General features: G+C 38.3%; 1 protein-coding gene across 1 annotated transcript in view; it reads right to left on the bottom strand.

Moving 5' to 3' along the window:
* Window positions 1-26571, bottom strand: part of LOC124308425 (dynein axonemal heavy chain 2) — a 618723-nt gene that overhangs the window by 23772 nt on the left and 568380 nt on the right. Inside the window, exons 41-47 of the mRNA XM_046771133.1 lie at window positions 15476-15625; window positions 15281-15413; window positions 14851-15195; window positions 4606-4878; window positions 1506-1850; window positions 1008-1142; window positions 188-464 (exon numbers count right to left, since the gene is read on the bottom strand). Of these exons, the coding sequence (XP_046627089.1) occupies window positions 188-464; window positions 1008-1142; window positions 1506-1850; window positions 4606-4878; window positions 14851-15195; window positions 15281-15413; window positions 15476-15625 (1658 nt within the window). The remainder of the gene's footprint in view (window positions 1-187; window positions 465-1007; window positions 1143-1505; window positions 1851-4605; window positions 4879-14850; window positions 15196-15280; window positions 15414-15475; window positions 15626-26571) is intronic.

A 26571-nucleotide genomic window follows, 5' to 3' on the forward strand; every position in this document is an offset into this window, starting at 1 on the left:
AAAAGTCAAACAGGTTTATATACTACTTTATAGTTTACATTTTCTCAAATCAATTTCGGTTGCTGGCAGGAATACACTTTGTTGGGTGTTGATACGCCGACGTACATGTAGAAATTTATCTGGAGCCGTATATTTGAGATGCTACCGAAAGAAGTTAAAAATACAGGAGCAAAGAAAGTATACATACCTCAAAATCGGAATCATTGAAGCTATATATGACGTTCCATCCTAACTGCTGAAATTTCTTTCGCTCTAGAAGCATTGAATGGAAAAAGACCAAAGCAAACAGGAGCTTCTTATATTTTGCTTTTGCAGCACACATGTCAAATTGAGTTTCCGTTATCAAATGGTAAAGACGTTTCATATTAGCTTTTATTCCCTTGGGTGGCTCTGTTGTCATTTTTATTCCAGCTTGTAAAATAGATATAGGAAATTCTGGAGAAGGACTGGAACTCAGCCAAAGTCTGTAAAATTTTAAATCCATGGAATTATTGATACATTCTACTTATACCAAAGTGCTCAAAACTTCATCAAATACTATAGTCAGGTAGTATCGTTAAATATGCCTCCAAATGAACTCACTTACAACTGGCCATAAACTTTCAACATGGTCAGATACTGATGGTGTGTACGCATTTACCGCTCATGCTATTTTCTGATAGCATACACAAAAACAACATATTTATGTGCTACAAATCGTGTTTTCATGCACCTACTTCAAGCAAGTATCAAACGCTACGAAAAATAATTTTTATTCAGTGTTTTGATCTAAAGATTTTTATAGGTCTAGAACAGATTGAAGCTGCCATGTTTTTTACACTTTTTTGAACTCAGGAATCAAGTATATTATCAAACAAAATTTTTACTAGATACTCAAAAGAAAGGCATGAAAATCATGATCTTGAAAATCAGAATTATTCTTATGAATATTTTCTACTAAACAGTGTTTCAACTATGCTATCCATATATTGCCTTGTACCAGAAATACTTATGCAGACCATTTTTACCTGAACTTGGGATGTAATATTGTACTCGTTTGAAGTGTTTCTACAATTTTGTCCAATTTCGGCATCCAACTAAGAGACAAATGACAATTTGCTAAAAATACCCAAGCTCCTTCTAGGGCACCAAGTTGTATCATTCTGAAAAGAATAGTGTATGGTGAAATTCAGTACGTTATGTCTCTGGAGTAATATTGCCCATGGGCAAATTTTAATGCACTTATTAATAATTCAATGAATCGTGACCTATCACGGTACACAGGTCACACTTATTCTTAAGTTATGAGTAACGGAGACTGCGGTTGCATCTGTCACTATTCCGTATTCGAGTATAAGTGATTTGTGAAATATTTACTTACATTGACTATACTGAATTAGTGTGCGCTTGATAGATCTCTAACGGGAAATTATCTAAGCATATGAGATTTTAGATCGAAACTCTTTGGGATATGCTATATTACGATCATCAAGGTATCTTTATAATTCACCATATAGCTCACGTACTTTGTTGCGATCGGTGCCTGGCCTTGGCCCAGCGACAATGTCATGAATTTGGCCGACATATCCTGGTTTTCAGCAAGTTGCATCAAAGTACTGGTTGGATCAACGCCAGGAGATAATACAAAAATCAATGGAGTTTGCGCAGTAGAATCTTCCAACACAGCCTTCATATCAAGTACGGGTGGTTCCACAAATCTTTGCCCAAGATTATTTACAATGAATGATGTAATGCAAAACGAAATTCTATCGGAACGGCAACTTCGTACGAATAACATTCGTTGGAACTCATTGCAAGTGTCGTCCCACTCTCCTACTAGTGGAGCGACTTCTGGCTCGGTGTTCATATACCTGTAGAAATTTAGCGTAAAGGTAAACATAGATTCACAGCAGAATCGGCGTAAAAATCATTTCCCTGATGCTGCAAGAAATGCTGTCACTAAAACCCATACCTCAACATTTTGGGAAAGTACAATTGTGCACGAAGCATAATTTGTATCCATATTAGCTAAAATAACGTAATTACTGATTTCTGTATACAAAGCCGAAGACAAATATTCGAAATAATATGCGGAATTTTTGGTGTCAATGGTCCAAAAAGAATAAATAAAACATATGACTTTTCGGCTCTGTGAAGGGGGCTCTCTTCGGAACTGCAAATATATTGTACAATCTGAACATATATCGGCTAATACAACTAACTATAGCAAAAGTAGAGAAACAATTTATAAAAATAACAATACTGACATAAATTACAAAACAAAAGAATATAGTAACTGGCGACTGAAGTTTAACAAACATCAAGCTCAGTTCCAACGTCCATGTCCGAACGAAGAGATAGTTGATACTAACAATAAGATTTGTGCTATAGAAAACCTCATCGCGATTTTGCACAAGCGTATATTGTTAGTTTTTTTCAAGACTTAACATCATAGTTTACAGTAGTTATTTTTCAAATATAAACGCAGTAACGTTGCCAAGCTTGATAGTAACATTCACCACATAGTTAATTGTAAAGAGAAGTGTTGTGATGTTAATAACAACGGAAATGAAAATGTCCCTAGAACTGGTTGATAAATTTAGTAAACACTTTAATACTAGATGACGTAGCGAAAGTGATATGCTTGAGCGCGAAACACGGTGTCAAATAAGCAAAGACAACATCCCAGTTATTTATCTCATAGTAGATTCTGAACCTAACATTCACCTTATAGAACAAGAAGTACGGGTAGAGATATTAACACCTTTGCTAATTGTACGTGCAGATTTTCGTGACCCGAGGAGATATATGAGTGAGGAATTCGTAGAGGAAGGTCAATTTTAATTGGAGAAAAATCGTTAAGGTTTCGGTTGGGCCCAGCCAGCCATCATCAGGCTATTTATTGGAAAAAAGAACAAAAAAAAAAAACAACGTATATAATTACAGAGAAATTAGTAGGTGCTCATCGAGCATAAACATGTTGAGAAACAGTTCACTGCATTCTGTGCGCATTACCAAGAACGAAATAATAAGAACACTGAAACCTGTGACATTTTACGAATCGATCGCACGCTCTGATGTTTCCGCGCATCAAACGTTTGCATATATTCAAAGCATGCAACCTTTATTTTCAAACCTGTGTACTCCGCCCGTTTCAAAAGTTAAGATTTGAAAAAAAGATGAATAAATAAATAATTTAATAAATGAATAAATTAACCGTCTGTAATAGTCTAGTTTTCAAAGAACAAATATCAGATCGTATGGTGCAATTCGTCCAGGTCGCACTCGGTCGGTAAAGCACATTGAATTAGAAGCCCCCTTGTATATCTACTTGCTGCATTCATTCTACCTACAATGAGGGATTGGAACGGCTTGGATAAAGATTGGTGTCTGTTCTTCCTTTTTACGGTAAGATTTAGGATTACACGCTTGTAATGAGTTCTGGAGAAGTCGGATAACGTTAAATGTATTTTATGGTCGTTGACGACATTAGCTTACTTTCGGACGTGAGTGGTTGACAGTTGCGATATTCATTTATTTTGTGACTTATGTAAGTCACTTTTTTACGTTTCTCTCTCCTTTTGCTAGAGTTACGTGCACTTAATGATACATGTTTGTTTATTTCTTTCTACACTTGTGACACCGAAAATTCTACAAATAATTTAGATGGGATTGAGATCTTATTTTCTTCTACACTGAAAATAATTTCTGTGTCACACATGAGTTACGCGACAAAAATTATTCCTGTAATAAAATTACCACTCATTGCGGGAAAACCCTTTCTGACCTGATTTTCTCACGTAACAAAAAAGTGCTCGATTATTTTTGTTCCGCGTTGAAAGCGGTATTGCTTTGTTTGTGGTATCTTCACGTTGGGAAAGTGTATTGTCCGATAATCATCAAAATAAGTGATAGCTTACTTAATCGGAATTACTAACTGTAGCGTCCTCCCAAAGGGACAAGCAAGTAAACTTTTAACTCCGTTAAACACTTATGCTGGAAAGTAGCTGATTTTTTTTCATGGCCTACTAAATTATATGCGAAATAATATGTGTACCTAGTAAAAATATTTTTTTGGCAATTTCTTTGTCGTTGTTTAATTATTACTTTGACATGAAACAACTTTTCATTTAACCTGTAAGCGTAGTTGTTTGAATAACACTAGTGCATGTGTACAAAAATCGATAAATTATGATATCAAGTTTTTTATAAAAAATGGATTTCCACAAAAATATCAATTTGCAGAATCATCGTTTACATTTGCTATTAGCTTGAAGTGTTACAGCATCGATTGGTATCATTCGATCAACAACTAATAATAAGTAAAAAATGTGAGACACAAACAGATGAGCCGCGAATACTAATTAATGAATACTACTACGAAAGTACCACTACTTTTTAACAGACTTACTCTTATAAAAAGAAGTGCTAGATGTTGAATAATACTTCCCGTAAATTTTATGGTGTTTACATCAGAATTTTTATCAGTGTAATTTGTATCCGGCATCAACTGTTCTGTGTATCGTAATGAGACTGCAAACGCTTTGTACTCTGATTAGATGATCATCGATTTACAAAAAAAAGTACATAGCTAATAAATATAATTAAATATTGAGCGTTAATCACCAATTATGCCATTCCCTTGGGAATTGTTCGAAGGATGCCGCCACACCATGAAATCCTGGAATCTTGTCTAGCTCAGTGATGTTATCCCAAGATTCATCAGTTAACCATGTTACAGGCTTATCAGGTTGATTTTCTTTGTCCACGACGATACCCCCTTTCAATAAGAAAGCGTATTCACCTCGCACAACTTTTCCTTGAGCATCCAAAATTTTGATGCACGCATTGAACGAAAATAATAACTTGTGTTGTTCAAAAAGACCTCGGCAGGTGTTCCTGCAGTTAGAAATCGTAACATTCGCTGTCAAGTCATCGTAATCAAGCTCAAGAACTAATTATATTTTATACGTATATGTTTTATTCCAGTATGAAATATTAGTCTTGTTGATTTAAATATTGATGTGAATTAAAAATAGTTTGTTTTATAACAATTTGTTTATTTTCTAAATACCTAAAATTTGTTACGATTACTTTTAGAAACAATTTCTTTGCTATTTGAGCACTGATTTCAAGTACGATAGTGATTTTTTCGGAATTTTTCAACACATGGTTTGATCGTGCTGATGTTTGTCAAAATATGCGTATTCTGACTAGTTTCAAATAGTACGAGAGTTTGGTAAACAAAATTTCACCTGAAAACACTAGATTGGTTTTGAAAATGACAATGGTCCAAAGTTCGCTGTGACTTGTTATTTTCAGTTACATACAGGGTAATTTTTTAGGTTGGGTAAAACGCACATTGAGAAAAAAAAATATCGTACCGATCGATTTTGCCTTTTTACTATTTCGCAAGTCAACCGTCACTTTTTTGTGTAGGTTACCTACTTGTATACGATTTACATTGAGCTACGTAGCTCGAGTGTGCAAATTTTAATCTGGGATTTATTCAACATAATTGTGCTTATACTTTGATAGAAAGATATATGGTATGAAAGGGATAAGTTATGGCGAATGGACTACACAAAATAAGGTGAGGGGTTGCATATGTTACGCCCCGACGTACCGCTTTGACGTACCTTTTTCAAAATTCCATTTCATTTTATTTCTTTAATTTCTTTAATGCACAGATATTATTTCATCAAAATCTCATATTCTAATAACGGCGAGTTCCACCCCTCCTGGCAAAAGTCACGTAGAAACCAACAATGATCCCTAGTATAAGGTTCAAATTTGTTTCCTATAAATGGTACCAAGAACTGAGATAAGAGACTGCTGAGCTAGTAACAGCGGAGCTCAGCCTAATAATACCTTTCTTTTTAAGGCAAAATTATCATTAATATTTAGCATAAACTATTCATCCATTGTGAACTAAATTAAAATAGATTACCTATTAAGATGTATGGATGAATGTGTGAACGTTGTACGTAAATATCTCTTGATCATATTTTTAATATGTCACCGACGAGATTGAGAATCGTCGGAACACCGTCGAAGAGCGTGAAGTAACGCTGATCGTGTGGATTTGGGCACTGGGTGGTCGCCCTCGCGCCTCATTGACTAATTACCGTTGTAACTTATCACAACTGCAGCTTCTGGGACCCTCAGGCCCAAGCAGCCATGTCTTTCGTCTGTCAAGTCGCGAGGTGCGTGGACGTCAACCCGTATCAGCCCTTCTTGAGTGATAGTAGCGTTCGGAAAATCTTAGTTGTGACCGGCCTAAAGTCTCTTGCTAATCCGTCAACTCGAGAATTCATATTATCTTGTGATTTGAAAAGACTCACTATCTCCTACCTTCTAAATTCTTTCCTGTTCTCTACTATTTCTTATATCTTCGAGAATAGACATTTTTATGATATTCCGTTTTCATCAAAATAAATCAAGTTCGGCCCGGATTCAATCCAGATCTGGTAATATTAAGCATTTACTTCAATAATCAAGAACTTTATTACTTACGTGAAATAATAATTTGAATAATAATAACACAAACCATTTCATATCAAAACCGCGAGTAATACATTTGGCCATTTATTGTGGAAAGTAACTTTTGATAATCAAGACTGAGGGACCGGGTTCATCGTTTTCAATATCATCCATCAACCCTTCCGATCTCGAGGTGAGGCCCTGCTCCAGAAATACCACTGACGCAGACCCACACGATCCGACGGCTCTCAATCTCGCCGAACTACACATCTAAAGATAAGTCAATCCGAGTGCTAATCTTCAACATTGAACGAATTCTTGTTTTCACCCTTCTAATCAAAATTTACTATTATAGTATTCATTCAAAAGTAAGACTAGAGCTGGTGGCTAGCTTCACTACCCCCAGTAAGATTAAACGTATTGTTTCCAAGATTTAAGCACAATCCGATATAACAGCAACAAGAATTGGTGTCCAGCTATAGACAATTCCCTTGGGAATTTAGAGAGTTATTCTCCAGTCATCAGCTCGGCTTCCACTTTATAATTAATTTAAGATAATATAAAAAGAGAGATACAATATCGAATAATCACGACCAGCTAGTTATAACCATCGTTCAGGATAGATGTTCTTGGTACCAAATTATAATATCCTTTAGAATAGAATAACACACGATTTGTATAAACTCAAACACTTTATAAATTGTTACTTTCGGCTCTTATGTCATTATCACCATTGATTGTCACCAGACATTTCATCACCAAATCGAAACAGAATATACCTTATCTTCTACCAGTTAAATCATTTCAAACCATTTATTTTGACCGACGACCTTTTACCATTTTTATTATTATAAATTAGCCTCAATCATTTGAACAAACCTCACAAACCTGTGCAGGGACTATAGCAACACGATCCTACAAATTACCGGCTTATCGAGAGGTAGGTCTTTCTTAGTTTTAATTTTTATTCATTGTGGTTACATGAGAGCATCTTTGATTATTCATTAATCATTAACTACCACCGCTCAGGACACGCACACCCCCACGTAACACATGTGATCAAATACAAAATTGTGTACATTACGGTAAGGATATAGATTAGTGTGAAATCAAGGAAAATAGATCAGTGAAAGAAACGAGAATATAATAATAGTAGAAATATCTTGAACACTAAGTTTCTATTTATGCTGGCTAGCTCTAAGTAGAAATTTGGCAGATCAAAGAACATAAAAAAAATTATTACCAATATTGTACGAGACCAGAAAAAGCAGACAAATAATTATGACAAGTTCGTATTCAGGGAAGTGAAAGTTTGATATTACTCGTAGATTTGCAATTTGGTGACGAACCTACCGTAAAACATGAAGTACAGACAATAGATTGATTCAGAAACGATAACGACGAGTTTGATGTTCGTGACCGTTTATTACACAACTCTACATAAAAAAATTTCGTCCGTTTCCTAAAATTAATTCATGATTTTTCTTTTCATTATGCTCCAAAATAAAGGAAAAGTACCCATATTCCATATAAAGTTTGCTTTGTAGTAGTTTTGATAATAATACATTCTTTTCAGTTATCGTAAAAATATTAAATAGTTCTGGTACATTTAAAAAGACCGCAAAAAAAGGTTGAAGTAGTTTTAAAGCAGTAGTCTCTGGATTTTTGGGAAATAAAAGAGATGAAAATGACCAAGATCTAATTGAAAGTATGTTAAAAAAAAAATGGGTGCGTGTACTTATGTACGCGCGTGAGAAGTTATACTTCTTTGGCATCATTAAAAAATACACAACATGTCAAAATCTTCTGTCACACAATGATAAAGAAAAGAAGTATGTAATAAAAAACAATAAAACAAATAACGGATGTCTTACATTATATTTAAATAATCTATTAAATTTTTGTCACGAACTTTTTATTAAATGTTCTATTAAATTTATTTCTTTATTTTGTAAATATTAAAAAACCAATAATAAATATTCAACATTGATAATTTAATAATATTTAGTATTAATTATATTAAATAATGATATTTTAATTTATATCAATAAATAATACATACGGATAACTAACCTCAATTATATTGGAGCACTTGAAAAAGTATTTTAGCACAATTTTTTCACTAATATTCACAAATAGTAAATAATATTAATCCAAATATTCAATTCAAATCACTACTGAATATATTTTATCGCCACATATATAATTCGCACTTGTATGAAAATAAAACACGTGTTGTGACTGTAAAAACTAAAACCATGTGGATAAATATTTAGCTTTTTTTCGAGACTTAATGAATTCGGTTGAGTGGGCAACTTCATCCTGTTAATTTTGTGTTACAGTGATGCGCGCGCATGAATTCGGTTGAGTGGGCAACTTCATCCTGTTAATTTTGTGTTACAGTTTTGTGTTACAGTGATGCGCGCGCATCCTGAAATTTCACTCTCATCAGTTTTTCATAACGCGCCTAAAGAAGTATAACTTCAAAAACTTTATAACCATAGGTTGCAGAATGTCTCTAAAAGTACATATGCTGTATGCTTATTTAGATAAATTTGAAAACAACATAGAGGTATACTCAGAAGAACAAGGAGAACATTTTCATCACGATATTATGAAGTTCGAACAACGTTATCAGAGCCAATAAATCGAAAATATGATGGGTGACTACATTTGGGGTTTAGTGAAAAAAAGTACTTATGAACATGAAAGAAAAAGTAATAGCGTTCACTTACAAACTTTTTTCCACTATTTTGTAATTTGATATGATAGTAAAAGTTGGTAAAAATTACATACAAATATATTTGTTTCGAGTTACCAATAAATAGAAATTTTAACTATGGATTTTCTAAAATACACTTCAACCGTTCTCCTGGATAGAAAAGCAAACTTTTTCAGGGCCTATATATTTTTTTCATCCAACTATCGATAAATCTATCGAAATTTCATACCCTCTTATCAAAGTAAAAATTCGTATTAGGCTGTGTTACGTAAGTTAATTTTCGTCGGGTGAAACAGTCAGGGATGAAAAGATACACTCCACAATGGAATTATGCTTTCATTTCGACGTTTCGGCAGGACCTTGCCTGCCATCATCAGGTTTCTTTAAATAAATAACAGATTTCACATATAAAGTTTTAAATTACATTGTTGCACAAGAATACCACTAATAAATATTCTTCATAAGTCGTCATATACACATAAAATATTCAAACTTACATTTTTAGACATTCCTTAACTCTTACAATGTTTCTTACATGGTGTTTCAGAAGGAAGTGACTATCCATTTGTCATTTTGACATTCCTAAAGTTATTTATAACAACAAAGTTTGAATGTCATACATTTGTCTACGTGATTGTTGGTGTACTGACACTTTTTTTTATAAGACCTTCAATACTGTGACGTGGATTTTTCCTGCTCGTCGGTCACTCGGAAAAAATGACCGAGAACTTACCGCGTGCACAATAATTTGGCGTCCACGATGTACCTTGGAACTAAAAACAATATCGCGAAATTTTGTTGGGCGCCTGGCGCCTCGAAATCGTTAATGCGCTATGCCCCGGCAATATGCTCGGTAGCTCAGTACCGCGGAGAGGAGAGAGGTAATTTTTGGAGAGAAAGAGACACTCGAAAACCACACGCTACTTAACAAAAGAAGTGAAATAAAATCTTATATTTCACATTAGCGGTGATACAAAAACAAAAAAAAATAATCCAAAAGTCGCTCGTCGCGATTCTAAAAGTAAACAGAAAATTACACGTAACCTACACTAGTCCTTACCCTACTAAGCTCGCGGCTCCCTAACTGAAATGTCACTTAACAATTACAAAATCTCCATACGCTATTCTCAATTTGCAAATTCGCCATTTTTCCTCAATAGCGATAATTGCTCGAAACCGAAACCAAAACTACTTTCTCGACGGTGCGCCGTCGGGCTACCGAACAGACGGCGTCCTCAATCTCACCCGAGATCTCACCCGACTCGGGAGCTTCGACGCTACCGCGAGCTGCCTTAAATTTAAACGTGACAACTTAACATAACCTGAAGCTTATTTCCTATTCATTTCAAGTAAATAAATCCTTATTAAAAAAAAAAAAAATAAAAAAAACGGCAGCCTAACTAAGCGCAAGCGCACTAAATGTGACCTCAACTAAACACAAAATCTCAAGGTAACGCAACTCAATTAACATCATATTAACTCAACGGCACGGAACTAAGCGCAAGCGCAACTAAACGTAATCGAAACTATACGTTATCGCAATGCATCCGAAATGAAACCTTCTAAAAATCCTCGAAAACGTTATTCGTTAATCGGAGCACTCCAATTTGGCTCTTCCCGACCTACTCGAGAGGTGACACTGAAAAACCCGATAACGCGGCTCGACCCGGTACAGTGGAATTCGGCTATACTTAATTTTAAAAACGAGAGAGACTCAACTAAAACCCGTGACTCAATTTTCGCAAGAACTCAAAATTAACTCTACTCTAACACACGTACTCAGGCTACGGTCATCAAGCAAAAGAATCGGCAAAAGAATTTCGAGTACTTTTCTACAACGCAAATCCAAAACGGCTATCCGTTACTCGGCAAGCCTTTTCGTAATTATGCTCAAAATTCAATTGCGGGGATAGAAGCAGCGCTCACCTTCTACATTCTTGCAACCCCCTTTCCATTCCCCTCGTGATTTCTGGGCGACTCCATTACTTCGCGAAACTCCTCAAAACGTGACCACTTATCACGATCGCCAGAACTAGAGTGGTTTCAAAAACCTACGACCTGCCGCAACACGGATCTCGATACGCCATCCCATACGTGACGTCATACCCACAAGAATACGCAATAATCGATCCGTCATCGATTTCGTCGATTGCGCAACTTGACGCGCAGCTTCAACAGCATCGTGGCGCAGAACTTAACGCTAGATCGCAATCTCGTCCTCCGCGCAGCTTCGTGACGTCTTGGTGGTGAGCATGGTACTTCCTTGCCGCTAGTCGGTCTGTCGCAAGTTCGCTAGTCAATTGTTGGCGGGGCGAAGGAGGAGAGGCTGCGGCGCGCTGGCCGCCAGCGGGAATTGCGTCTACCTTGTATCTCCGCGATGCGGGGATCTACGTTGGCTCTCCCTCCGCAGCTGCGACAGCCTTCCTTCGCAATTGTCGCTAGTCCGCCACTCCGAAATTTTCTCGAATTCGTTGCCGACTTCTGCCTGATGCCGTTATAGCTCGAAAAATAAAAATAAAAAAATAAAAAACCTAAAATATCTTACGCTTTTCGCTAAGATGTCCCCTCTCGTAGTTTCGGATGCGTGACTCTAGTCCTGGCGCTCTTTTGCAGAGACTTCGCGACGCAATTTCGGAAATTCCTAAATTTTAGTTCCGCCCAGGGTTCAGGGAGCCCCTTGTAACGGGCATCAAAAATGCCACGTTACAATACATCTTTTTTTTTCAAGTTATATAATGTCGGCGTGAAGGTGACTGAAGTTATCAATGTCAGTTCTTTTGTTGACAGTATTATTTTTTGATATGTGTATCATTTATTTCAAAATCCTTTCGTGCCAGTTTGTATCTCTTTCTAAGATTTTTACATTTTCAAAATTGAACATATGCTCTTCTACCAATGCATGATAGGCTAATGCCGATATGTCTGGATCATGTGTTTTTATATCATGTTTATGATTCTTTTCCTTAAATGATCCTTTTTTTCAAATGTTGCGAAGATTGGCCTATGTCGCATTTTCCACAATCTATACAGTTAATCTTATAGATAATATTAGTTCGAAGTCCAATCTTTCAACAAAAAAGCACACGCAACAATTCTGGTATCGAGGTAAATAACTGAATTATTTTTAGTTTTCACATCGCAGCATTGTTTTAGTGAAAGTTTGCTCAAAAGGACATGTATCCTTCTTTCTTGAAATACTTGAAACATTACGGTATCATCCGTAAATTTATGGATTTTGTATGTGACCTACGGATTGTTGATACATTTTGATCTGACCTCTGATTTTCATATTAGTGGGTCTGAACTATAGTTGAGGTGAGTTCGTCATTCGTGAGTGCGGATATGTCGGCGGTGCGAATGACAAAGTGCGCGCTCGTATGAGCGTCTGTGCCCAACAGTATCTAACTTTAGACTGTTTTCTTTTCTTAAGTACGACAAGTACACGCAGTAGGTAAGAGAATTTTTTCAACAATAGTAAAAAACTTAATTATTCAGGTTTGTTGGCTTTACTATCATAAGTACTGTTGAATACTTAAAGTGGATGAGATGGATCATTACTGAGGGGAACCTTTCCTTTTTTCCCCAAATTCTGCTTGTTTGAATTCCACTATTACGACAAAATCATTATTATACTAGTCAGTGAAGAGAGGACGATCCATCAAACAACTTTTATGATCCTTGTAGGTCACAGGTAAAAGAGGTGACGTTTTTGAAGCATTGAGACTTCTACAATTTCTCAATTAATGATAACAGTAATTTATAATTGCCGCTGGTGTTTGCACAGAATATTCTGGCCCTCAATTCTTACTATCTCTACTTCTTGATGCCGCACTTTCATTATGCGATGCCAGTGTTTTTCGATGAAGAAAATTCCAATATAATCCAATTTCATCTGCATTATAGCTGTGTTCAGCGAAAAATTGATTTTCTCTAGTATAATCATTTAATTCTGCTATAAATCTTTTGAGAGATTCGGTATCGCTCGACATTTTTTTTCTTTGCATGGAGAGTTGTCTCATCTCGTGACGTTTTTAAATCCATCCCGCCACCCAGGGCTTACCTTGAAGGATGCTGGACCCTGTATCTTTTAATGAATATTTGTCCTTTTTTGCGTAAGATGGAAATAATAACTAGTTCGTCGAGCAATCATTTCTAAGGAAACCACAAGTATACCGCATCATCAAGCTTTGTATTTTATGCAGTTATCTTCGATTTTTTCACATTCAAATCCATATAACTACATACTTTTACTGTGGACAAAATGACTTTGCTTATAAATTTTATATTGGTGATTGCGCTACTCGTCACACTGTATTCTCTGGGTTATCGTTTGGCATTGCATTGCTGTTGATCTCCGTTAATATGTTAACCTTATCTAAATGAACTAGTATTCTACGCTTTTTATTTGATGGCGTTTTTGCTTCAGAAAACGAACACAACACATATAAATACGTCAAGCAGGCCCGAGGTTTTCACGGCGACATTTGTTGACATTGCTACGTTACTGATACGAGTCAGGGCAATGTGTCGCTTCTAGGCATCAAGGTAGTGTTCTGGTTTTGAGGACTAAAAAATGTAATTTTTGGCGATTTTTGTCGACACGAGAAGAAATGATGAAGCTTCTTAAAATTTAGAGTGTATTTTAATGCAATCGATGAAAGTCAAATTTCAATTAAAAATGTGAAACGATTCCGTTTCTTTATTTCAGTGTAGAACGCACATATTTTCGCGTTCATCTCCTCCGAAAGGCATGTAGATTAGGGCGATTATGCTCTTTTTTTTTGGATAAAAGACGCCTAGGCTCAAATTTCGATCGACGTAAATGGTACGCCCACATCTTACGATTTACAAGACGTCAAATTTTGTAGATTTTGAATGATTCCATGCTTTCATGGGAATCTTCACTTCGAAAAACATCAAAGACCACGAAAAAAATCGATTTTGTATGCACTAAATATACAAAAAATTTCTGGGGGTCTGTAAGTTTGACTAGGGTACCCCCTTGAAGAAACTTTAACAATAGTACTTAAAACAACATCTGTATAGTTCAACAACCAAAAAAAAAAAAGATCAGTGACTGGAATCAAAACCAAACATTGTCCGAAATTTTGAAAACAGGATGAAAATCTGCGAAATAGTGCAAAGTCTCGACCTTTCTGAGACCACTACACAGTAGGCCCGGAGTCTCGGAAATACGGGAAAAAGGGAAATGATTATCGGATTAACATAAAAATCTTAACTTGTTGGTTTTTGAGCGTACTGATTTCAAATCTGACATTACAAATCGGAAATTCAAAAAAGTCGACTTAATATAGTGGCCACAAATGTAAAGTTCGATTTGGTTCGCACAAAAATCTATACTTGTGATTCACTCGGCCACTAATTTCAAATCTGACATTGAAAATAGTAAATTCAAAATAACTGATCCAATATGGCAACCAAAATTGTTAGTTCAATGTGGCTATGAGTATGGTGAAATACAGTTAAATTTTTACAAAATCCATAGGGTCAATACAAAAGTGAATAAATGCTTAGGAAACTGCCGCTATTAAATGCATAACCATGTTGAAATCACTGTGTTTATTCGTTTTTTAAACTAGTTTGCTCATTCACTGGTGCAGTCACCCTAAGTTAAGTTACGGTAGCTTTAAGTTGTTTTCGCTTACCTATATAATGCATATGTGTGGTATTCGTTCAAAATACTAATTCGATCAGCCAGCTTAGGACTTTTTTGACTTTTATCGATGGAAACCATAAATAAAGAAATGTATGCGTCCAGAGAGAATTGGTACATTGGATCGATGTGACTCATATCATTGAGAATGAAAAACAGTATAGCTGCTCGCTTTGAACATGGACGATATCCTTCCCGTGCTGCATCTATCTCAACCTCTGTTTTTTCTGAAGTAACTAATGATTGTTGAACAGTTATCGACGTAACTTTGGAAACCTGTAATGTATTCAACAGGTCCAAATCATCAAGTAATGATCCAGACGAGATACCCAGTAGCCTGAAAAAAAAAATTGTCAATGCAGCATAATCATATTAACACGACAGATGTTCCAATTATATTGATAAGATTCGAAGTCATTTACGAGAGAATTTTATCTTCGAGATCCTTGAGAGTACGTTTTCCAGCTGCTATTGTTATCACAAGGTTGTCCTTTTGTTCTTCTAATTGTGGTTTTTCTTTTCTTACAACAATTCCTAAGAGCTGAGCTTCCAAGCCTGAAAAGTGAAAGCGTTTGAAGAATGCCAAATCTCAATGTTTGATCACACAGCTATTTTACCTTGTTCTTTAATAGCAAAGTTGCATAATGTAGTTTTAGTTGATATTTCAGGAGCGTAATGAGGATTTGGAAGTTTCGTAGTAATAATCAATCTGAACTTGTTATTGTAGTTGATTAATTTGTCGTTGAACTTGATCATGATCAAATCACCTGTAGGAAAGATTCAAAATGAATGAAAATTTTTGTAGGTAAAAACTCAATGGAATCATGACAAATATGCTCTACAAAATTCAGTCCGTGAATCCTACACTGTCATAATAAGTTCGACGTGTACATATTTGTCCAAAAATAATATGGGCACATGAAAAGAAAGTGTCTTGGCCGGCAATCTAGACCACTATGTAACATAGATAACCTGTAATATAGTTAGAACCTAAACACTAACATACCCATCTTTGTAATATACAGTTCATGACATATATAAGTACGTTAAAAAATATCTAGGTGCTACGTTTCGCGTCATTGCAGAATGAAGTTTTATTATAAATGGTTTACCATTGATAATACAGAAGCCTATCCACGTTACAGACTATACCTTCACATTTTTGGATATACTAGATTCTAATACGATGTCAGAAATGCTTCATCATCCCCAGATATTGAGTTATACGTAAAGTGTTTTACTCTAACTTACGCAGAGAAAAATTTTGTAATGCAGAGGCCAACGAACGAATGTTTCCGGCAGAAATACTTGAAATCCGAAGATTATGGGGCAATTCTAACGCCAGATTAAAACTGAGCAGGCTACAACCATATGAGAAACACGGTCTAGTTCACTGCACGAAACGAATTTTTTGTATGGCTTCGTAATCATTCAGCATTAGGGGGCGGAAATGGAAATCCTAACTTATTGAAGGCTGATTGATCTCATCCCAGACCATTTCATAATTGATGCCAGCTATTGCGACTGTAAGACAATACTAGTAGTAAACAAGGGGGGTTCTACTTACAGATTCCTATTACTGACACTTGCTGACATCCTCCCCACACTCAAACCCTTTTCTGCGATGACGTCACAGTCTGCCGTACCGACTTAAGGTCAAAAACATGTGACCTTATCGACATATGTATGGGTCGACGGTAAAAATCGCACTGCTCTACCAACAATTCTTATCGGTCGAAGGTCAAAATCGTGCTAATATTGAAAATATCTCTTCAATTCTTGGCATAGGGAAATGATCTATTACGATAAATGGGTTGAATGTGACCTTGTAATTTCCAACTATTCGAATAGATCCGTCTTTCTTTAGTAACGGAATAATGGGCGTTCCCCATTCGCTATAATTGATCGGTTGAATAATATTATTATCTTTCAGACGATGTAATTCGGCTTCTACTTTTGGTTTCAATGAAATGGGGACTTTGTATGGCTGCATGAATTTTGGCTTGGCATCCGATTTCAATTGAATTTCCACGCTTCCCTTTGTAAATAAACCAAATCCCGGGGTGAAGACATATTTAAAATCTTTTTTCAATTTCTCAATAGTTTCAGTACTATAATTTCGGATGTTATTTATTTCCGAGTTTTGCTTAGGGTTTTGTAACCGAATCGGCCACATTTTTAATTTGTACAGCCATTCTCGACCAACAATTGAATGGCCATTATTATCTATCACGTATAATTTTTGGTCATCTATTTTCGAACCTTTGTGTACCGAAACGATTATTACGCCTTTTATTGCTATGTTTTTGTCATCATAAGAACGTAAATTTAGTGTTGGTGGTAACAGAGGACTGTCCCGAAAGTATTTATTGTGAACATAAAGTGGAATGGCTGCGACATTTGCCCCTGAATCGACTTCCATGCTTAATGTAACGTCGTTTATTTGAAAGTTTTCGAAATGCGGTGGTATTTCAAAATACTTATTTGCGTCACTTGTTTTTATCATGTACAAATCTGATACAAAGCGATTCTTGTCGTTGAGATCGTCCTCGTTAAGCGTTTGCAATTCGTTTGATAGATTTTCCATTGAATTCTCAATGTTTGATTGCTCATTTTGAATGTTATTGACTCTACCTGTCTGATTGCTTTTTTGGGGACACATTTTAAATATGTGTCCTTGTTTTCCACAGTCGTCACAGTATTTATATCTGAACGAACATCGAGCTTTGAGGTGGTGATTTTTACCGCAGCAATGACACGCTCGAGCCCCTTGTTGTGTTGTTGATCGTGGTCTGCTGGTGCTGGCCCGGTCCTGCCGTTGATATCTGTTTCCGCGGTCGTCATTGTTGCTTGACCTTGTGTAGTTGAACGTTGATACCGAGTTCTCTGGGTGCGAATTATTTTTGGATTTTGAATTTTTCGTGGCCATTTCAACGATTTTAGCTGTTTTGATGAATTCCTTTGATGTCTTGCTTGACATTTTTAACAGTTCGCATCTGCTTAAATCATCCTTGACTCCATGAATCAACTGGCCTTTGATGTTGTTTTCTAATTCGGCTTCCGTGAATTTACATTTTGCCGCTAGTATTTTGATAGCTAAGGCAAAGTCTTCTATCAGTTCATCCTTTTTTTGCTTTCGATTTCGGAAATTCACTCGTTCTAGGAATTCGTTTTTGGTTGCATCGTATAGTGACGTATCACTAAATCTTCGTTGTTACACGATGCTTTGATTTCAGCATACACTTCCGAGGATAATTTTGTTAATAATAAAGCACTTTTCTCGACCGTCGGGATGTCGTCCAGTGTTACAAAAGCCTCTAGTTGGCTCAGAAACGCTGTCCATTTTCCACCTTCCTTGAACGACTCGATTTCACCCATGCACGCCATGATTTTGCGTTTTTGTTTCCGTATCGGCGAAGTTTTTGGAAATAGCTGTGGAGTTTTAATGTCTTTCGATCTATCACTTTTCACGAATTCTCGTAACACTCTGCGTATATCGTCAATATTATTTTCTTCATTTGCTTCTATACCGCATGTTGCACAAACGGATAACAGATCGGGTTTACTCAGTTCTTGAATCCACGTAGTTTGTTTGTGTGAAATTTTCGTCTCAATGTACAGCCACAAAAACTTCATTTAAATTTTTGTCCTCGTCGCCATTTGTAATATCTTGGATAAATGAGGTGGACAACAATATCTGTTGTGTTTTGCTTTATTTCTTTTTATTTGGCCAACTGGTTCGTACAGCGCTTGCTCAACGCGTTGGATGCCGAGTAGATACTGGCGTGTCTATATCGACACGCTTGCTCGAACACATGCACACGTGTCTACGCTTACACCTATTACCTAGATCCATTGCCTGTATTCCATACTACTACAGGACTGCTGATGTGTAACATCAACCACCTCAAATTCTTTTCCCATTTTATCAACCACGCGACATTCAAAAATTAATTGTTCTGAAAATTGTTTTTTAGCCTCTCGATATGTCGATACGTCATCATCCACGTGACATTCTTTTTGGCTTGTAACTGTAAAGTGAACTCTGGGCTGAATTTTGAATTGGTTCAGTCAAGGTCAGAGTGCAAGGTCGACCGATAACTGCGGTAGTATACGTTTAAAGCCGCAGGTCCTACGGAGTTGGGTTACTATCGCTCTAAGAATGCAAAACACAGCGCGTGCACACACAAAAATACGTACAGCTGCCCTATAAAAAGGACGCTCATCACTGCAAACGATCATTCAGTGTCAACTTGTCAAGTATACGCGGGGAAAAAGCTAAAGATGGAATCCACGAAGTGTTTGAGATTGATTGATATTATGGAATCGACGTACAAAATCTTGGGAAAATGATCATCAACAGCAGAAGTTCAAAAATGGATAACATTCGGGAGTTAAAATATTCGGCTTCACAACAAAATTTTGCGAAAGGTTTCATCGATTGGAGAAAAGACGAGAATTATCACACTGCTCGGACTCTTGAAAGCGCTCGCGGAAAAATTCAAACGTCCACAAAAAACGCGTGGAGGTACGCGGAAAGAAAGAAGAAGCGATCGAGTTTACTGTGAAGATATGGAATCAGTTTTTCAGGGGAGAATTCGAACTGGATCCATCGTCAATTTGAAGCATAAAGATGTGGAGAGATTTCTAGAAGACGCAAAGTTACTAGTTGTGACAAGACTAAAACCGTTTTAAAGAAAAACAGGAGCTTGACAGCCAACGTTATCCTGGCTTGTAAATTTGAAGTTAGGAAAGACGATCACACGGTGGGAAAAGAATGTGAGGTGGTTGATGTTTCACATCAGCAGTCCTATCGTGGGAGAAGAAGGCGGGACGGTCACCGACATCCAGGTCGGTAAAAAACTTCATGCCCTCCACCGTTGGCAGGCGAGCACCACAGACTTTGATCTTCGGTCGGTAAGATTGTCGGTAAGACAGCACGATTTTGACCTTGGACCGATCAGATTTGTTGGTAAGGCAGTGCGATTTTTACTGTCGACCGATACAACTGTCAGTAAGGTTGCACGTTTTTGATCTTAAGTCGGTACGGCAAACTGTGACGTAATCGCGGAAAAGGGTTTGAGTCTGGGGAGGATGTCAGTAAGTGTCGGTAACAGGAATCTGTGAGTAGAACCCCCCTTGTATTACTACTAATACTACAACCCTTTGTGAAATTGTATGCCAATTACGATCATATTTATTACATTACAGGTATTTGTTATGTAGAAATGAGTCATCCGTTTGTTTCTTACAATAAACAACGGGATCACATGTATTGAGGTTTAGAACAAAATGGATACCCCTTGAATAAATCGTGTCTGCGTTCTGTGACTGTCATTCGTTCAAAGTGATGTGAAGGAACCCTCCTGGAATCAATGTTTGGAATGGCGATACGAAGTACCCAATTGGTTGCTATCAACCATCGCACAATGAGTAAACGTCATGACCGTTCATTACTTGATAATAATTATGGCACAATTAATTATAATCAAATACTATATAATACAATTTTGTACAAGTTGAACATGACGTTTTGAATCTGTTTGATCTTCAATCAACCGTTTAAAACCGGCAATCAGCAATCGTTCACAGTTATCGACGAATTCTACGTTATTTTCTAAAGGTACGTTGCTCTATGACCAAACTATCTCGATACAAATACATTTTTTTTTAATGTACAAAATAGAAATTGCACAAAGAAAGTCATTGGCATCAATGAATTCGGAAACCTGCCAAAGTAGATCGCACCATATGTGAAATTGCTAGATCCCCAACATTATACGGGTCACAGATTCTGCTGTACTTCGGCAATGCTACTTGCTGATTCGGGGGCTAACATCACCACTCTGAAATGTTACGGTGGGTGGGCTTCTGACAGAGTCGCTCAGGGTTATATCGAAGAGTCCATCAATAACGATAAGGAGATTCATGAAAAATAACAGGATCGACAATGCATACAAAACCCAGATATTATAAAATACCTGTGACTAAACATGCAAAAAAAGTCGATGGAAATGTTTATTCATCAACATCAGAGAAGCCCAGTAGTTTGGTTACAAAGAAAAAGAATCCAAACTCATTTTCAAAGATATTGATTCTGAACAAAAAATTCTCTCTACAACTGAATAATTGTAGCGATATCACTATTCATTACGTTGAAAAGGATTATAAATGAAAATAGGAGATAGAAAAAAAGTAAGAGAGAGTAGAGTGGACTAGAGTTGGAAGTATTTATTAGGTTCCGAAGTAATCTCCTTGAGAACCACAGACAAGACATACAATGCTGACAAAACTAAATACTACAAAGAAAGAAGTAACACAATAATAAAAGCTGAACAAAAATGAATGAAATAAAAATGAAAAAGTAGTTTTTTGTTTTTAAAAAAGTACAACAAGATAGTCAAATCAATAATCGGGTACGATAGAAAATATTAACAACAGCCAAGCATAAGTACATAAGATTATAAACTAAAGCTTGCGTAAGAAAGCAATTAATTTACCGCGGTGAAAAATATAAAAACAGTTTGATAACTATAACCCACATATCACACAGACAGAGGCCTATCAGGATAGGCCTTGCATCCTCTGCAGCTATCAAAAATTGGAAGCAACGCGTACGGAATTACAGAAGGCTAGACGCTACGGTGACCTCAGGTTGCAGTGAGTCCCGGAGCTGTATGCCAGTTATCAAGACTGGCTTCTGGAAGGAGACAGTGCGGGCAGCAAGAACAAGAAGCGTATCCGTCCAGGAAGGATAACGCTGCGACGCAAGGGTCGCACGGAGCCGTATCTGATCGCCAAATAACCACGGGTCGCCAAGACACAAGGCACCTGATCATGAGCTTACGTCGATTGCATGGGAGCAGCTAACCGCAGGCACGCCTGTGACACGATATACCAGCGTCTCGCGAGACCCTAATTAAGAATCGTATGTAGTTGTTGAGCGCAACCCCAAGAGAGTGTTCAAGCTTACCTGGTATATTAGTCAGCACAGGCGCACAATAGTCAAAAAGGGGGCGAACCAAGGCAACGACCTGTTGCTTAATGAATTATCATTCATTCTTGTACGATATAGCGCCACCGCTACCTTTTTGTTTATTCGCAGAACATGCTGCGACCACGACAGGGTACTGTCAAGGACCACCCCTAGATATTTAAATATTCGCACGAATTCACTGACTGCAGCCCCCATTCTTACAAGAGGAAGACCCTCGAGATACAGCACATTGATGAAGCGTTCGCCTTATTTTGTCTCTCATTCAGATGCAGCTTATTAGTCAAAGGCCCCAGCTTAGCACTCTATCAACATCATCGTTAAGGCGAACAATATACTTGGCTACGTCGATCGGGCGACATTAAAGGGGAATATCCAGATCATTAGCATAGAGTAAGTAAAAGCAGTTCCGCAAACATATTGACAGGTCGTTGATAAATAGCAAGAAAGGTAGGGGACCTAGAACGCTGCCCTCAGGTACTCCGGATCGCGTATAAAGCCAATCTGACAGCTCGCCACCACCGCCACGAACTGCTTGTACACGGTCGCTCAAGTGAGAATGCGAACACGCAAATACAACAGTGGAAAAGCCTCACCCCTAAAGTTTTTGCAGTAGCAGACAATGATGAACCTTATCGAAGGCTTTCGTAGAGTCCAAGAATATGGCTAAAGTAACTTCGCGATCATTAATTCCATGATGCACGTCATCAATCAACCTCAGGACAGCCATCTGGGTCTCCGACCCTTGACGGAAGCCTATTTGCCACGGATCTAAGAGGTTGTGCGCTTGCAAAACGAAAGAACTTGCTCGAACACCAGACGCTCGAGTGCTTTAGGTATGGAGCACAGCAGCGAAGTAATACGGAACTCGGAGCACAGAGGCGGGCAACGTACCATAGGACGAGGGTCAACAATAGAGAACTTCCAGAGCGACGAGAAGGTATTGTTTTCAAGTGACGAATTAAATAGCCAAGTAATGATTGGCAGTAAAGCTACACGAAAGACCTTAAAAGCTTGAATCGGTAATCCACCCGAATCCTGCGCTTGCGTCGTCATTCTCGTCATAACTTCATCTACACACCTCTCCTCAACACACGAGAACGTTAATTTATCGGTATCATCTTCAACGACTCCAGAGGTAGTATCAACGCAGATGGACAGTTCTGGCTGATGGTCACCTGAAGAAACCGAAGCAAAGTGCTCATTGCGCGATTTTAATGATACCTGCTCTGGGATTCTGGGGCCCATCGATGTTGTAAGTCCTATCCCACGAATAATCTATCACTGTCAACAATAGTCTGTCGGAACAAATTCCAGAAGTAACAGGCACTAACCATGAATGAGTTTTGGGAACAGACAGTACGGCAGTGCGAAATACAAAGCCTATCAGTAGCCCCTATATTGACAGCAATACGTTGCGACCGCATCTCAGCTGGTTGGAACGTATCACCCAGATAAGCTGGCCTACGGGAGCGTGAAATGGTAAAGAGATAACAACCGATCGAGTATAGCCTCCTGTTTCGCTAAGTTGGCCAGCCCAACTCAAGTCCGTGTTCTGTAATGTAATCATCACCTGTTACACCTAAGATAAATTTAACAGAGGCGTTAATAAGTCGCTGGAGATTAATATTAAGTCCACGGGGTGAGTTATTATAACTTGCTGAACAATAATCGAGGTGTGGAAATATAAGAGCCGTAACTAACCATTTACGAAAAGAACCAGAAAACTGTTCCTTGTTTATCTTCAAATGATATAAAACCCTGTTGACCTTGTTACATACCACATCAACATGTTCATTCCACGCTAGTAAGAGCCATAAAATTAGACCAAGATGACTTTATTATCATACTCGATTTTATGATTTCCAATTTGAGTTAGTGTGAGGTGAGAAGCATCTAGCCTGTCAATTAATTTGGAACTACCGCAAAACATTCCCTTCGGCCTTTCAAAATTGATTTTCAAGCAGTTGTCACCGGTTCAATCACGAATAGCTTGTACATCATGCAATACTTCACTTATGCCGTCGGCAGTATTTGAGTGTAACAATGGAAATTAAATTTGTAGGTCATCAGCACATGAAACATGCTTACAGTAACGTATCGATGGGGGTAAATTGTTAACCAGAATAGAAAAAAGTAGCGGACCCGGCATCAAGCCCTACGGGACCCTCGAGTGAATATCAACCCAGGAGGATATAAAAACAGTTTCTGAACATAATTTATAGGATATTGAGGGGAAAAGAAGACAGTCAAAAATAGTGAAACATCACTCCGGAAGTGCTTCGAAAAACAACAGAAGCGTTTCAGCGAAGACTACAACTTTGTGTCGCTGCAAGCCGGAGTACCTTCGAGATGTAGCTAAAGACGCCTCGTATCTCGTGATCGTATAATCTGAGGCCTTTAATGTCTTAGTGTTTTTCTACAGAATTGAACGTTCTTTAAGATTATGAAAAAACACGATTTCATTAAAAAAAACGAGTTGACCTTCGGCCGACCTCGGCCATGCCACTAAGGCCGAAACCGTTTTGACTATCTTCTTTCCCCCTCAATATCCTATAAGTTACGTTCTGAGATTGTTTTTGTATCTGTTTTCGTTTCTAGAATATCGACCTGGGGAGATTAAAATGAAGAACCCTGTATAATAACACTTTAAACGACTAATTAAAACACTCGAAGCCGAGCTAGGGGGATAAATTGTGGTCAAAGCTGAAAAAGGTACACTTGGGGACAATGAATATGAGACTGGTAATTTTTTACACTAGACAGTTATGTTGGCAACACAGAGAAACCTACAGCGCCATAGTCAGCCGACCGCGAAACAAACTCAATCTCACTAAACATAACATAACCCATGACCGTCGAATCTAATCTTATAATACCGGGGGGATAATGCATAGACTTGTACATAAAATAGACTGAGCACGCCGGCCCTTTCCCCTGTCCCCTGAACGCTAATGCTGAACCCGCGGTGCTACCCCCCTGGCTCCCCCCTACATCCGCGGCGTTTTCCCCTCGCTCCCCGCCCCTTTGATCATTTTCGCGGTTTGCCGCAAGATGACGATTTTCACGTTTATTCTCCTCACACACGCACGCACGTACGCACACACGCACGCACGCACGCACACACACACGCACACACACACACACACACACAAAATAATTCCCGTCGAGACTTGTTTTCCGCCGAACGTCATAAACGTAGGTATTCGAGGCAATGTTCTGGGCCCCGATTTTTTATACCTGCACCGCCTACTACCTGCTTTTCGTTGACGGATTTCCATTACATGCTTGGGAAACTATACATTGCTACTTTACTCATAGCATTTGTGCAGATTTTTATACTTAGGTGTGCACCCATCATAGGCGGCGGTGGGTTCGCGAAGAGAGGGAGAGGAAGAGGATGAAAACCTGTTCCAACACGCTTTTAGGAAAGATGCAGCTGTGGAACCGGGTCACTTCAAACGAGCAATAAACCAAAAAAATTTAGGGATGGTGGGAGGGGGACTGCGGACCCCGTCGTCTTTGACGTCATTTTTTTACATGTATTGCATCATCTCTGCAGAGCCGGGAAAGCGATAGAACCGAAAAATTTGAGGATGGCGGGTCGGGTAAAGGGTGGACCCAGTCGTCTCTGACGTCATTTTTCCCTCCGATATGCGAAGAACGCAGTGCGCATCGCATCTCTGACGTCATTTTTCCCTCCGAGATGCGCAGAACGTAGTGCGCACCGCATCTCTGACGTCATTTTTCCCTCCGATATGCGCAGAACGCAGTGCGCACCGTCCCCAAATTCTTGCGATCTATCAGCCTATATATAAGCTCAACGCATCCGATGCAGACTCGTCACTCTTACACGATACGTGCAAGTGAAAACTTCTGAATATCTTCACCATCCGCGTCAAAGTCATGTTCGTCGAAGCGTATATGGGACTTGCAGAGCAGATGAAGGGGACGTACAATTTGCTGAGAGAGCAACCACTCAGATGAGAGAATGACGCTGTCATCAATCATTGGACTGATATTGGAATTGCGAATATCCAAGTTCTATGTGATATTTCTATGCAACGAGGAACGACTGTTGGTGCGAACATACGGATATAACATACGATTACACTCCTACAATCTTGGGTGACGAAGATCAGGCAGTTGCAGCAGCGCACGGTGGTGACGGGTGGAAATATCGGTACTCCTGCGGGTGTACAGTGGGACGACGTGGATAGTGCTTTTGCCAGCCGAATCCGAAAAGGGGTTATTACAAATCTCCGTCATAGGAATTTGGGCGCCTTCCTGAACGATGTGCAGCGCGTCGTCACCGAGAAGTTGGAGCTGGTACTGCGCGAGGAGGGAAATGTGGAGGTTAACCTCATATTATCGTGCAAATTCGAAAATGCCAAGCACGAAGAGATCTCCACCGAAGTTAAGAGCTTCAACACATCCAACGTGGCGATTCTTCTGCCGTCGAGCGATATAAATGGCTGGTTTACACGTGCACGTGGTGATCTGCTATCAAAGGCGGAAGATTTCGAACAACGCGATTCCGGCTGGAGCATGATTGAGATCCACAACATCGCTGTAAACATCAACCGCTATCAACCTTTCGCCGCGGAGGCTTCAACATTCATCGAGCTGCCCTTGGACATTCAACGGAAGAGAGCGGTGGTGAACGTGAGGAACGAGGACAAAAGATGCCTTCTCTGGTCCGTCACAGCAGCCCTCCAC

This window comes from Neodiprion virginianus, chromosome 7 (assembly GCF_021901495.1).
Source record: "Neodiprion virginianus isolate iyNeoVirg1 chromosome 7, iyNeoVirg1.1, whole genome shotgun sequence".
NCBI lineage: Eukaryota > Metazoa > Arthropoda > Insecta > Hymenoptera > Diprionidae > Neodiprion > Neodiprion virginianus.